The sequence below is a fragment of the Nilaparvata lugens genome, chromosome 3 (genome assembly GCF_014356525.2).
Source record: "Nilaparvata lugens isolate BPH chromosome 3, ASM1435652v1, whole genome shotgun sequence".
Lineage (NCBI taxonomy): Eukaryota > Metazoa > Arthropoda > Insecta > Hemiptera > Delphacidae > Nilaparvata > Nilaparvata lugens.
In genome coordinates, this window is record NC_052506.1 from 69,205,366 (window position 1) to 69,220,553 (window position 15,188).

The 15,188-nt window shown below is 31.3% G+C and overlaps 1 protein-coding gene across 4 annotated transcripts; it reads right to left on the reverse strand.

The window, feature by feature from the left end:
- Positions 1–2,890: 2,890 nt before the first annotated feature.
- Positions 2,891–14,979, reverse strand: LOC111052135 (putative gustatory receptor 28b). 4 transcript variants are annotated; one of them, XM_039424420.1, is made up of 8 exons: positions 13,921–14,979; positions 11,974–12,266; positions 11,495–11,563; positions 9,981–10,070; positions 6,703–9,424; positions 6,276–6,344; positions 5,271–5,360; positions 2,892–4,595 (listed from the first exon to the last, which is right to left on the reverse strand). In XM_039424420.1, the coding sequence occupies exons 1-5, from the start codon at positions 14,681–14,683 to the stop codon at positions 9,326–9,328; spliced, it is 1,314 nt and encodes a 437-aa protein (XP_039280354.1). In that variant the 5' UTR covers positions 14,684–14,979; the 3' UTR covers positions 2,892–4,595; positions 5,271–5,360; positions 6,276–6,344; positions 6,703–9,325. The 4 variants fall into 4 exon arrangements, with proteins under 4 accessions (XP_039280353.1, XP_039280351.1, XP_039280352.1 ...); XM_039424419.1 differs by lacking the exon at positions 13,921–14,979 and having other exon boundaries at positions 2,891–4,595; positions 6,703–6,992; positions 7,855–10,070; positions 11,495–12,107; XM_039424417.1 differs by lacking the exon at positions 13,921–14,979 and having other exon boundaries at positions 2,891–4,595; positions 6,703–6,992; positions 7,855–11,262; positions 11,495–12,107.
- Positions 14,980–15,188: the final 209 nt, after the last annotated feature.

The following is a 15,188-nucleotide window of genomic DNA, read 5'->3' on the forward strand; positions in this document are numbered from 1 at the left end:
TATTCACACTTTCACTGTCTCTGTTGGAGAATACCAGTAATAATGCTAATTATTGAACATAACTTGCAATACGTGTAGGGATGTTATTCATCTTGAAATAAATAGTATTAAAACCACACGCTTTATTTGAATCCCTGTAACAAATTGTAGAAAATTTGCTGTTAAGATCAATCATGTGAAATTGTTGGAAGATTGATTGAATGTGATATAGTTATAGCCTATGTACTTAGTGAGTTATTAATAATAATTGCTGACAGCTCCTCCATTGTTGAATCATAATACATATTAAAAAATATATTGAAATCACAGTGAATAATATAAATAACATAGAATCATAGTATTTTCAAAATAAGTAGGCAGCCCAATCCACATTTAAATCGAAGTTAAATTTTTTTCAATAATTATAGGCATTTTTGTAGTTTGGAAGGATTCATGCTCATTCAATTACGTTTATGTTGAAATAACAATGAATTGAACAATTTTTTAATGATTTCGTGTTTGTAACAGTACTTTATTGTCAACATTTTTTTTCAATAGAAAATGATTATTTTAGATAGTTATCTTGAACAATTGCAGCATAAAAGTACGTACAGCACAAAGGTACGTTCTGTGACCGTATGTTCCACGAACACGTTCATTTCACTTTTTATCAACTGATGCTATTCTTATTGTATCTGTACGTACAGATAATAAGAATATAAAGTGAAATACCCGTGTTCGTGGCGAATAATTCTGTAACGCACCCTTACATATTTTACATTATAAACATGTTTGTCTGTTATCAATACAATATTAAAAATGTATGTCTGGATTCAATCTTCTAGTACAGTACTGTACTATAAATTCTTCTCTTGAATCATATTTTGAGCATGTAAAATTCTTTCAAAATTCATAAATATCTGAGATCGTTTTTATTCGTGTCATGCTTATTCTCTGGTCGATCTTTTATTTGTGTGAAAAATGTATAATTTTGAATCATTCCTTCTTCACATTAAAAAAGAAAAACGTTGTGAGCTTTAAATCTGCGTTTACACTAAATTTATTAACAAAATTTTTATTTTCCTGTCCTTATAGATTCTATTAGATTGAACATAACTTATCATACACATGATGCTTATATGTGTATGTCAAGCTCCGTTTAATGTAATAGAATCTATAAAGACGAAAAAATAATCATTTTGTTAATAGCTGTGGTGTAAACGCAGCTTTATATTTGGAGTTTGTTGTAAATTTTGGATTAGATGTTTTTTTTTTAATATAATTTTAAACAGTGCCTAACATTCAATTGAAATCAAAGATTGGATTCGAGGTAATCAGATCAATATATTATACAGATACAGTTCTTGTATTTTCACCAACTGATTAGCACTTGTTTTTCATTTGATAAAATTTAGATATAAGTGACAAGGCAATAATATTATATCCAAGTTTGTAAATCTTTGTTGATTGAATTTTTCAAATTATTTTTATCCAGATTTGTTTCTTCACTTATGTTAGTTCCAACGACCTAGTAGTATATTTCCAAAATAGTTCGAAATTGTATATTTAAAGCACAAAAACGCAGCTACTAGAACACGTAACTAGGCTCGAACTTTCAAATTTATCAATACTATTTATTAATTTTTTACCTAAATTTTCTATCAAATGATGATTTTTCAAATGAGTTAGTTCTGTAATTGGTAGATTTAATTTGAATACAGTAGACATTATGAATGAATTATAGTGAATTTATGCGCCTGGGTATCGCTTGATTATTAATTATAGTTGGTTTTTGTAATATGATTTTATTTTGCTAGTAATTGAATTATTCGTAAGTTTTCTGAGTCAGGCTCAATTGTGATATTTATTGTAATTTGATTTATATAAAAAATAATGATCCATGAAACTTGTTATTATTTAATCTAACCTAATCTTCGTCTTCTTTTTCTCTCCCCTCTATGCCTTTACAGCGTTGGGGTAGCCTCGACCCAGTTCTTCCATACCCGTCTGCCCATCGCCATCGTTCTCATCTCCGGAACAGTCTTCCCTCTTCTCCTCCCAATCTCCTCAATTCTGTCCTCATGTCCTGAGTACCTCTGTCATCCTACAGTTCTCCTTCCCTGCACTCTCACGTTCACAAATTGTTTCGCTTTTCTACTGTCATCCATCCGCTGTACATGTCCATATCATTATTTCAAGCTGCCTCATTTCAATCCTCTCACTTACATCTTCCAACTTCCTCTCTTATTCTGGTGTTTCGGATTTTATCCCATTTTGTCTTCCCCAATTAACCTAATCTAATAAATATAATTTCGTAAATTCAAGACTGCATAAAATTAGATCTTGCAGAATCCTGCAAAATGAATTTATTTTACTGGAAGTAATGGAATGGGATAACACTATATTTTTTATAAAAACATTTTACATCCGATATTTAGTTCGCTTACATTATGAGTTGCAATTATGTTGCAACTAGTAGTTGCATTATGAGAACAATAATTGTTTGCCTCATATATAATGCAGTTGAAAATGCTATAGAAAATCAATATTTCTAAGAAATCGAAAATAAGGATTGTCAATTGTTTAAAATAAATGCGATTTCACTTTGAAAGCAGGTGCCAGTCAGTGCAAGTTGATAAATACCGATTTTGGTAGCTTTTGTGGGAGGGTTGTAAAAATTTACAAATCCTTGTTTTAGACATGTTTTAATGTGAAATGTAACATGATCAATTTAATATGGTGGATATTCTTTTGAAGTTGAGTGGAATGAAGTAATAGTAAGGGCAGAGAAAACTTCTATAATGCAGTTCATACCTTCTATAAACTGCTGAATTCTGTGGTAAGGGTCTCTCCACACATAGCAGAAAAAATACGTCTTCGGAAGACTTAGCCGTCCTATCTCCCAATATTGAAAGCAGAGACAAAATAATACCTTTTATACGAAAATAGATTAATATTCTTTTCTCTATGATTGAAAGCTACGCTACGCTCATGTGAACGGAACAGATTCTTAGCTTGGATTTAACATTGGGAGATAGGTCGTATTTCAGCGTAGAGTAGCTAAGATGTGTAAAGAGACCTTAAGAGTGTAATTTGTTACAAAATTTCAGTAGTTTCATAAAAATGTAGTCAACATTTTGAACTTTTATTATTTTGATTTTTTTGGAAATTTATCAAACCTATTAAGTTGACGGAGGGAAGCGTTTAAAATAAATAAATAATATTTCTTCAAAACTTTCATCACAGTCCATCAAGCAAAAACAATTCGTTCCATAACGAAAGAATATTGAATGTCACCACAATACTTTACGTTCAGAAATATTTTTTTTGTTTATTAACAGGCCCACATCATAATACACAATAATGATTGTGATAGGACAACAGGCTGAACCCACAATTAATAAATGTAATATGAAGTGTTACTTAGCTTGAATATTCTTGAAGCCATTTGCACATTAGAAGCCTAAACTGAATTGAAATCAGTGAACCAAATAAAAAAACAAGACTTTATTATAGATTTAGTCTAGTTTAATTTGAGATTTCTTTCAACTGGCAGTCTGACACTGTGCAAACGACACTTAGGCCTAGTATTATTTAATTCCATAATTTTTAAAGATCACATTCAATAAAACTAATTTGCATAATTTTTCCACCTAAAACCGAATAGGCCTACAACAGCTTTACAAGTAATTTACTTGACAAAAATATAAATTAGAAAATGAATATTATTTCACATATAACAAATTATTTCAATAAATCAGTTTTTATTCATAAATTATAAAAATATGATACAAAATAAGCCTCATTATTATATTTGTTACAATATTTGCCGTCAATCATGGACTGAAATCAATAATATTGCCAAACCAATTCTGATGTCATTACATCAGCCCTGTTATCAAACCAAATTGATGATAACAATGACAAAAATGCTTTACTATTTCTAAGTAAATTCATTTCTCTTATTCTTTACAAACAGAGGAAAATAGTGAAAATACTACAACACACAATCAACTATTATTATCAATCACTATATTCAGATGGTCTAGCGTTTCTGTTAATGCATTTTATGTATATTTTTGTAAGATTTTAGTCTAACAATATTAAAAACAAAACTAAATAACCTACAATGATCTAGTATGATGTTTTATTATTATTTGAGAAAATTAATCTTAAAAGTATTAAATTTTCATTGTTAAACTCATTCAATTTGTTGCACAATGTTGAATAATTGAACAAAACTTTCTACTTCTCACTTAGAGGCCTACTGTTCTTTAGATCAAACAGAAAATCGAATTGTCGAAATGAATGGTCGAATTGTCAATATAGGCTATATTCAAATACCACTATCAATGTAGTATAATTATTAGGATTCTAATGATAGTTAGGCCTATATTCATTCCAGGGGTAGACAATAATAATGCAGAATGATGTCATGAAGAACTTATTTTTATCTCGAACATATAGTAAACTCAAAAATGAATAAACAGTAATTATGACTACAAATATAACTGTCAATTTTGTGTCACATTATTGTTATTAGAAGCACAGAAGATTTTTTTAGAATATTGGTGTTGTACAAAGACGATAAGATAAGTAGATGCAAGTCCAGCTATCTGAAATAAAATTCAAAATCAATAATATTATGAAGGCAAGATAGGTAATATTCTACTTCACCGTATAAGTATACAGGCCTGAAAACTATAAGGTTGAATTTTATAAATATTCAAGTTATGTAATACAATTAAGCCTGGATAGAGAATAGGCAAACCAGCAGTATATCAATATTGTTTTTGAATGCTTCACATTAATTTATTAACTTGTTATTTTAAATAATTTGATCAATATTTAGCATGTAAATTATGATAGAATAAGTACGGTATTCATTTTGTTCATTCTTCTTTAGTAGGAAACTCAATTCTATCGACATCGCGTGCTTTCATGAAAGCGTGTTGGGAAGATAATTTTTGAAACGAGATTAGCGTAGAGCTTTGCAAAATACGAGAAGTCAACTCACATTAAAGTGTCAGTCATGTATTGTCCAGGTCAGATCATCCAATAATTTAAAAACAGTTAGCTTACAAGTAACTAATACCGGTATATAATTATAATATCTAACTATGTTGAAAAAATAAAATTATTTCATAATGTAATGTCTAAAAAACTTATCAAATTGAACAATCTTTCTAAGAATATTATTTATGGTTGTGTACAGGATCACTGCATGCCGATAATTGTTTGAATAATATGATATATCACATATTACAGGAAAATATACATAGTTTACTCACCGATGTGATAAGTGACAAGTCAAATTTGAATAGCCCACGAGCAGTGAAATCCGCATTGTGGAATCTTAACAGTTGGATGGATCTTTGAAGCTGTGAAAAAGGATTTTTTTTAAATTATCATATAGTATTTAATGGAATATCAGAGTAGTATAGAAAAATTCAATATTTATCATGAAAATATTATAATGAATAAATTTTGTGAATTGAAGAACTACAAGACTTAACCTATTTTGAACTATATGTGTTATCTAAATTTGGGAGAGAAATAGCACAAGGTTACCTTATTTTTCCTCTCCCTATCATTTTGATAATATAATTATTGTATAAATGAATGAATTTATCGATAGATAATTGAATAAATTGACAAATAAACTATGTAATGTATAATAATTAGGAGAAGCAGATTTGAATGAAAGAATAAGAGTTTAGTTGTCCCGTTAACGGTACGCCTTTCTAAAAGCATATTTTGGATTAATTGTTTTTCAATTTTGAATATTTAACAGTACAATTTTACTTGATAAGTAAAAGTTGATTAGATAATTACCTTACATTACTCATATAAGCACATAGCTACACTGTCTATACCGGTAGAACAATATTCTGGTCCACAAAAAGAGGCTAGCTATAGTCCGAGGGATATTACTTTTAACTTGAAGAGGGAAAACCAGTTTCTCATTCCACCGTTTGTAGTAGCATGGGCAGAGTTTAGTGGAGTAGTGGAGTAAGCATGCTGCGCACAATTGGATGTTGAAAAAAAAGTCGGGAGAATGTTGTTAGGTAGTGGGAGTAATTAGTGAAGGAAAGAGTATCGGGCCTCTCTGTCTTCGAGTGAGAGCCGTGTTAAAAGTACCGTAAAATCTCTTGGTCTATAGAGTTGGAAATTTTCTCAAATGTTAGATACATTTAATGTAAGTTATTATTGTGCATGAAATCGGATATGTAGGCCGTATCAGGTAACTTGGTGTGCAATCAATAGAAATAAATAAATAAATTTTATCCACGAACCTGTATATTAACACTTGTAGGCGAATTACGGTCCAGTAATTGACTGACTACAATTGAGGTTCTCTTTGCCTGGAAAATTGAGATACTAAATTATATTGACAGGTAAGTTTGAAGGGAATTTAATTTCTTGTAGAGAATAATTTGATCAATACCGTATTGAAATTGAGATGTTCAGTTGAAAACACCTATTCAATTATAGAGAGGATTACTGATTATATGATGAGCTACTCTATCAGACCGTGAAAGGATCTCATCCCACTTCAAATCAAATTAAAACTGCTCCTGAAACTGCTTATGAATAATAATAACCTTCACTCAAAAATTATTTTATTTCTCTAAGAAATATACTTGAAACAATTGTATGTCTAGTTTGTTGGTGAAAGTAATTAGGCTACTAACAGAACATTGGAAAATATTAGTTTCTCACCTCCCTTGATGTTCGAACGCAAGGAATAATAAGCAGAAGGACTTCAATTATATACATCAAGACTGTCAAAGTTTTCCGAGCTGTAAGGAAAACTTCCTCCCTCCCTATAACTTTTGAATCCATCCAAAAGATTATCATCAAATAAGGAACATGTATGATTCGAACGCATGAGTAGATCATCACTAACAAGACCTTCATTCCAAGGTAATCACTAAATATTTCAACAGTTTTACACAGTGACCAGTGTAAATCAATCAGCACTTGTATGGTGAGATGCTTGTTTCTCCTTTCTGAAAAATAGTTGAAAGTGGGTTAGGCTTGGAAGAACACTAGAACTTATACCGTAATTTATATAATTAGTACCATTCTATTAGTATTTCATAAAATATGTATAAGAGTTTGAAATGCAAAATCTACAATTAAATTTAAATTGCATTAACTTGGTAACTACTCAAACATGAATGTCTCGTTTTAGATGTTATAGCAGAAACTGATATGATTTTTGATATTGATATGATTGTCCAGAGAAAAATAACACTCAAGGACATAAGGCTAGCCGCATATTGAGACGTGACAAGACGTGAGTCTGATAGATGAGTTAATATATTATGATCATATTCATATTATAATGCTCAAATTGAGACGAAGCTAGCACATGTCAACATTAAAATATTAACGCGTCGTGTCACGTCGCGTCGCAATTTGCGACTTGCCACTAATACAATTTATAGAACAGTCAATAAAGTTTATAACGAAAATGGGTTGAAGACTGATTGTTAATGTTTTATATTAATTGTTCAAGTTATATGCTGATTTATGTAATTTTATTAAAATGAATAAATATCAAAAGACCTGTACTGCTTGGATTTCAGGTCTGAACCATATTTTCAAATTTTCATTCAGATCAGCATTTCTGAAAGAGTATTACCACCGGTTCACAATTTTCAATAAATACTGTTGCGTTATATATAAACATACTGATTAATACTGTGCGGCAAGATAATTATTCAAATATCATCAACGATATTTATTAATATCGCACAGAATAATAATTATTCATGTATTATCAACGATGATTTGATTGAAACTTCAACAAATAAATAAATAAGTTATTTTTTCAGACTGGAATGCAGTAGGTTTGATGTTACTAACCTGGAAAGCCAATAGTCTCTATGAAAGGCAGAAAAGACCTCACAGTAAATATATCACTTTCATATCTGGCAACCACTTTTTCCAAGTTTTTATTCACGTCCTCAAACGCCGATTTTAGCTTCAAATTAATTTCATAGAGTTGGATCATTATGAAAGCTACATGAAATTTGATGAACACCAAGGTTGCTGTTTTAAGAAAATGAGGATAGTCCCAGTAGAAAAACGTGGATGATAGTACAACTGTTTCCAGTAGAATTAAAATGGACCCTTTCGAAAAGAAATCTCCAGAACGTTGCGAGCTCATAATTTCAGCGATTTGAGAGAGTTTTCCAGAAATGAGGCAGATATTTTTCGCGTCATGAGTTGAAAAAAATAAATTCAAGTACACAATTAGACTTGCTATCCAAAATGGAATAAGAGTTAGAAAATGCATAAATTTGACTTCAATTAATATGAAATTAATAACTATAGCAGTGAAAAGGATTACTAGAATGCTAACATAGACTAGGAAGCGAAAAGAATGCCCTATGAATAATTCCCCATTATGAAATTGGATAGGTGCTACTCCAATTATTTTAAGAAAACCCAACATTGGGTACGACGTCCGCAGATATAAATAATCATTTTCAAAAATTCTGGATAGTTTGATTTTGTTAATCCTCTTAGAATTTGGATATTTTGGTCTTTTCCATCTGTTTGCTCGTTTCACAAAAAGAGCTTCATTTCCATTTTTTTTACCTGAATAATTCAACTGTTCAAACCCCATTCTCAAAGATAACAGAGAAATATGGAAACTTAAGCAAGTTGATTCTTTTTGAACTGGAGGTGAAGCTTTCTGACCTGAAACTAAAGATTTCCTTACCACTATTATGTTTGGGGTAGTTTTTAATATGCGTCTATACCCCACACCATAAATACCTAACCAATCAGAGAGGAGGATGAGCCTTTTCAGAAGTCATTTTGCGTTCAATAGATTCGAAAGACTTCAAAGCAATCAATATCAATTTTAGAGATTGTATTTGTATAACAACAATGATTGTAATGCTACAAAATCATTACTACTGTACTGATCCAGATATCTTTGAAACTATTTCCATATTCTGTTCCCATGCGTTATTATTATTTGATTTTAGTGGTATGACAATAGGTATAATAATTTAATGTTAACATACTGGGCTCAGAATTCTTATTTATAATTTCTCTAGTAATGAAACGATGATGATGGGATTTGATATTCAGTGACATGTTCTAGAGTTTTACCCTATTTTCCAAAAACATAACAAGCGCTGGACATATGTCATTTTTATATTATAAATCTAAAAGTTTGAAGTTGCTTGTTTAAAAATTAATTAAATCATTTCAAACGTAAGGATTAAGTCAATTTATTCACTGATTGAAGTATGTATTGAATAAATTTAAACACTTTTCTAGGGTACAGTATTAATAAAACTGATTTGCTATTTTAATGAAATTAGCTCTGAGTTTCATTCTTATTGGTATTCACGAATGATTTCAGCGAAGCTTCGTGCTGTACAAATATAAGCAGATAGGAGGTGGCAAATCCAGCTATCTGCAAATAGAACGTATGATTATAGGCACATTATAGATACATAGGATATTAACAAATAACCATTTAGATAGGAATTAAAATGGAAAAAAACTTGTTAAGATGTCCGTAGAAGAGGAATATTTCCAGCATCTATTGCATACAGTAATATAAATGTATTGCTGGTGAATTACATTAATTCATTTTTTGAAAATAAATTCCTCATATTTTCTTCAATTTCGAGAATTATTATAAGTGGGTTGCGTGGTAATTGAGTCACCCTGTTTTATTATCGCACGTGAATGTAATCACATACATAATCACGATTCTCTTTTTAGACTTAACATCCCATTTCTATTTCCTTTTTAGACACATCACTCGTTTGAATAAGTTAAAATAATCAGAATTACTCGATCTAAATATTAAAATCCTCTCTATTATTATTGACAACAATAGCATACACTTATTGATTTTCTTTCCTTTTGCAAAGATATTGTAGTACTTTCAGCCACACATCAACACTTTGACAAAAATAGTGTGACATTTACAAAGTTAATGAAAGATTGAAAGTTATAGTTACCGTAGTCATAATTGATAGATCGAATTTCAATAATCCATTAACTGAAGTTTCAGCATTATGCAATTTCAATAGTTTTATGGATCTCTCAAGCTGAAATTGAAGAAAGATAAACAGGGAAGAAGTAAAATTCCTTTTCACATTATCATTCAATGTGGTCTGAATCATGTAATACCAAATGTACCTAAAAACAGTGTAGGCCTACGGTAGGTGGGTGGGTCGTGGGTGCAGTGACGAATACATGATTGCAAATCGTTCTCACGTGAGATTCACTTTAAACTGTTATTATTGCTTATGATTAGCATCAATAGCCTACTCACCACACAGCCAATAGTGATATTTTGAATTTTATCTCACAACAAGTTTTTGTCACTTGCACACTTTGCTGTGCTTAGAATACGTGAAAAGAAGAATATCATAAGAACTTATACATAACGAATATTTGTAGCATAAAACTAACAAAAATTTATCGAAAGCTACGTAGAAAGTTCACTCCACAGTCCACTCCAACACCTAATAACATCATCTACTACTTGTAAATATTATTAATTTCTTTATTTATTCCATATTGTTGGTAGGCCTACATTGTATGCAATTATTGAAATAAACGGACTTATGCTCACAACTGTTCCTATTTCAATGTAGCCTAGGCCTACACCACATTCAAAATCTAGGTTAAATTCATACTACTCAGATTTTATTTTATTTTTAGAATAAAGGTCACACTAACAAACTGCGGATGTGAGGCCACATTTCTGCGAGTCATTTCACTCCACGAGACATATCAAAATGGTCTTCAATCTTGAATGGACGGAAAAGTTTATTATGTTGTGTTTTGAAGGGACGAATTCAAAGAACCTCACACGTCAACCGAAGCTTATTGTGTGTCCCAGAGTATGTTAGTTAGGCAAACCAACTCCCGTGTCCTTTACAAGATCCAGAAGTTTTTTCCCTATATCAACATCCCATTCCTCACCTGGTTGCTTGCAGCCAAATAGAGCCCTTCTTCTAGTTCCAAGACTTTCGCAATCCAGTATGATATGCTTGGCAGTCTCTTCAGACTGATTACAAAGCCTACACATCTGGCTTTCATTTCTGAGTCCAATTGTGTTGAGATGTTTCCTGAAGTGGCCATGTCCAGTTATCAGGGCAATCAACTGCTTGGCCTGACCTCTACCCAGACTCTACTACCAGCCAGCTGGTGAAGCGAGGGCCTGCGTCTGCCAACAGCCTTTTGCCAAGTGCTTGACCAGGGTGACACTGCCATTGCTGGTGATGTAAGTCCCTGGACCATTTACTTATTGTGTGGAAGGCAGTTGTTTTACTTATGCCACAGCCTGGCTCTGGGCCAAAGAATGGCATACTAGAACCCCGCTTAGCAAGCTCATCTGCACGCTCATTACCTCCTAGGCCTACATGGCCAGGTACCCAACCATCTTGTAACTCTAATTCTCAATTATAGGCTACCACCTAATCATAATTTTAAAACCATTATTAACCAAAATAGGCCTACGAACCTGTTTTCTAATTTTGGTTGGCAAATCCTTGTTCATCAGTTCACTGATCACAACTGGAGTTTTCTTTGCCTAAAAAATGAAAAACTTATATAAAAACGAGTTCTGGTAGTGTACGTAGTTTATTCATGTATTTTTAAAGTATTCTCATAAATTAAATATTGAAAAGACGAGGGGTTGAGTTTCTGTCAATGTGTGCGGAATTGACGTATTCAAATTTACTTAAAATTTACTATTATACATCTTATAGTTTTAATAGTGCTTCCTAATTACGTCCAGTTTATCACTTCAAACGTTAAATATCTCTCGTAAGAGACTCATCACCATTAAATCATATATTATTGAAACAATAATCAACTTTTTGTAGATACTGCAGAACATTTATGTCGTTGTAAAACTTATTGAAATATTAGTATAATAATACTATTCATGAATGGAATGAGTTTGAAGTAGAACAAGACTTGCAAATAAATCTTTCTTACCTCTCTAGCTGTTAAGACACAGGGCACAATAGGGAGCAGAATTTCAATTAGACAAGTTGTAATTTTGACTACTTTCCGAATTATACGACAAATGATTTCAAGATTTATCTCTTTTTCGTCGGAGTCCATCCAATAATCGATGAAGAAAAAAGTAACACTTATCATTCTTGCGGATGAATTGAACATAACCAATAGAACTTTGAAGCAAAGAAGCTCACCAACTGTTGTAACAGTTTTGCACAATGTCCAGTGCAAATCAATTAGCACCGGTATAGTAATATGATTGTAGTTATCTGCAACAATGAAAATGATTGATTAAATAAACTGCATTCATATATCATTTGAATTCACCTCTCGTCTTTACTACGAGGATCGTTCCATAATATCAAGTTACATTATTCTTTTAAAACTCTGTAAATGGCAGGAAAAGGCTGAAATTTTCATTGAACTGTCTTCCTTCCAGGTTTAGTGGCAGTGCTGTAAGAGTTTTATGCGGCTGCCATGATTCATTCTTCAGTTACTAGCAATCCAATATGGAGCTAACACTCACTTATTTACTGGTACGTATTGAAAAATACGTAGTCATTTGTTTTTCAACAGGAAATAATAAAAGTGCAACTGGAATATTCACCACAAGTTGTGCAGTGTGAAACTTTTACAGCACTGCCACTAAACCTGTTTCCTGCCATGTAAACAGAATTATAAAAAGTATTGTAACTAATTAACGATCCTTTATTCATATTGAATACCGTACAGAATACACGAAAATACTTACAAAAAACTACATACAGTACACACTAAAACTCGTTTTTATACAAGATTTAAAATTTCCCAAACAAATAGGCCTATATCTCCAGTGTACTGATGAACAATGATTTCTCAACAATTATTAAAATGAAATGAATGAGTAGGTAGGCTACATTAGAAATCTAAGTTGAAAAAATTTACTTTTCAAGTGTAGACACTTATCATCTACTCACATAATTTGACACTGATTTAACAACACAATTGATTCGACATAATTTAACAACACATAATTTTGATGTCGGATTTTTAATGTAGCCTACTCATTTAGCCTGCTTCATTTTTGTTTGATACGGTATTTAAATGTGAGTATCCTTGAAAAGGTTTGAGATATCGATGTGAGGTTTTCGTCACTCAATTCCTCTTAAAATTCTATATAGAAATAATGTATCATATGACCACCTTCCAATTAAAAAAAAAAATGAAGTTGAATTCTAAATGGCGGACTAAAAGTTTGAAGTGACATAAAATTAGGTTTTTCTATTTGAATAGGACCCCTAATGAAAAATTCCCTGTGAAACTATATTGTAAAAGAAATACTGACCTGTTTCATAGCCACCTCTCATAGTCACCATTAGATTTGTGTATTAGAGTTGGCTATGCCTGTTTCCATAATCTTCACCAACCCTGTATCGTTTTTAGATATTTAAGTACCTGTACTTTAACCATATTTAAGAAGCAAATATAGATGTTGTATAACCGAAATCGGGTTTAAATAATGTGGTTATCTTAAATATGGTTAAAGTACCTGTACTTTAACAATATTTAAGAAGCAAATATAGATGATGTATAATCGAAATTGGGTTTAAATAATGTGAATTTATTATATGTTTTTAGAGAACAAATATATTTTACTATTTCATTTTGATATAAAGTTATTCACGTTGAAAAAACTCTTACGGAATGAAATAATCTTAATAATATTCTAATCAAATATATCATTCATATTTCATCATATCAAGCAATCATACTAACATTAGAGACAGAGACTACAAACTCTCCAAAATTCAAAAAATCGTTATGATTCGAAGGTTCAAGTTTAGAATTTGTACACTTGCTAAGGTCACTTGAACCTTAAATTTAAACTTAAATCTAGTCTATGAAATGGGCAGAGGAGATGAATGCATTCAGTTGAGTACTAACCTGTATTACCAATGACTTCCACGAAAGGCAAAATGGAATTGACAGTGAATATTTGACTATCATATCTGTCAACAATTCTCACTAGGTTCCTGTTCACTTCTTCAAAACCACATTTCAATTTCTGATGCATTTCATACAGTTGCACGATAACAAATGCCAAGTGACTTTTAACAAACACAATGTATACAGTCACAGGAATTGAAGGAATATCGATGTAGAAGATGATGGATGAAAGAACAACTGCTACAAGTAGAATGAAAGTAGATCCTTTGGGAAAATGGTTTCTACATCGCCGGCCGCACATCATTCTATTGATTTGAAAAAGTTTACCAGCGATCTGACACAATTTCCTTGATTCGTCTAATGAGAGAATGAGATTCCAGTATATAGTAAGACTAGAAGTCAACAATGGAAAAACGGTTAAAAAGTGCATTCGAAAAGAGTCATCTAACATAAAAAGCAATGTTACAGTTGTATAAATTAATAGTAATAAACAAGAATAAATTAGATATGGTACGGTGAATTTTATAGAAATATTTTCACCTCGACAATTCATTGGGGTGATGCCTATAGTCTTCATAAAATAATGAACTGGATAGGACGTCCACAATGATAGATGATCATTCTCTAAAATGTCGAGATGTGATAAATTTTTCTTTTTTGAACTCAATTTTTGAATAACTTTCCATCTATTTATCCGTTTTAAGAAAAGAGTCTCTGTTTTCTTCTTTGAATCACCATGATTAGTCTCTCCATTAACCATTTTTAATATTGTTATGAGGATTAAGTTTTTGTAATTATTTTGAGATTACGAATTGGCTCATACATAGTTTTATCACAAGAGATAGATGTGGATTCCAATCCATAACACCTAAGTCGATGCATGGAAGAAATAGACAGCATAAATGCTGAATTGTATTTGAGATCAATTTTGATTCATTTGGAAATTGCTTTGTTATATAGATAAGCGGTAATGGTATCTCGCACTCAATCCAATTCCTAACAATCAATAATCTCTATCATCGGACAAAATAAGCACTCCCACATTCAATTTTAGTGACAAACTTATCATTTTTGGTTTTATAAAATAAATTATTCCTTTCATGAGCATCAGAAAATTGCATATTAATAGTCAATATAACATGTATGATATAGCTAGTCGTGATCATAAAAAGACGAATATAAGGGTACTGGTCGAATCGTTTGAGAGTATAAAATATTATATAATAGACATAAAAATTTTTGTAGAGGCAGTTAAGCAAAATTCC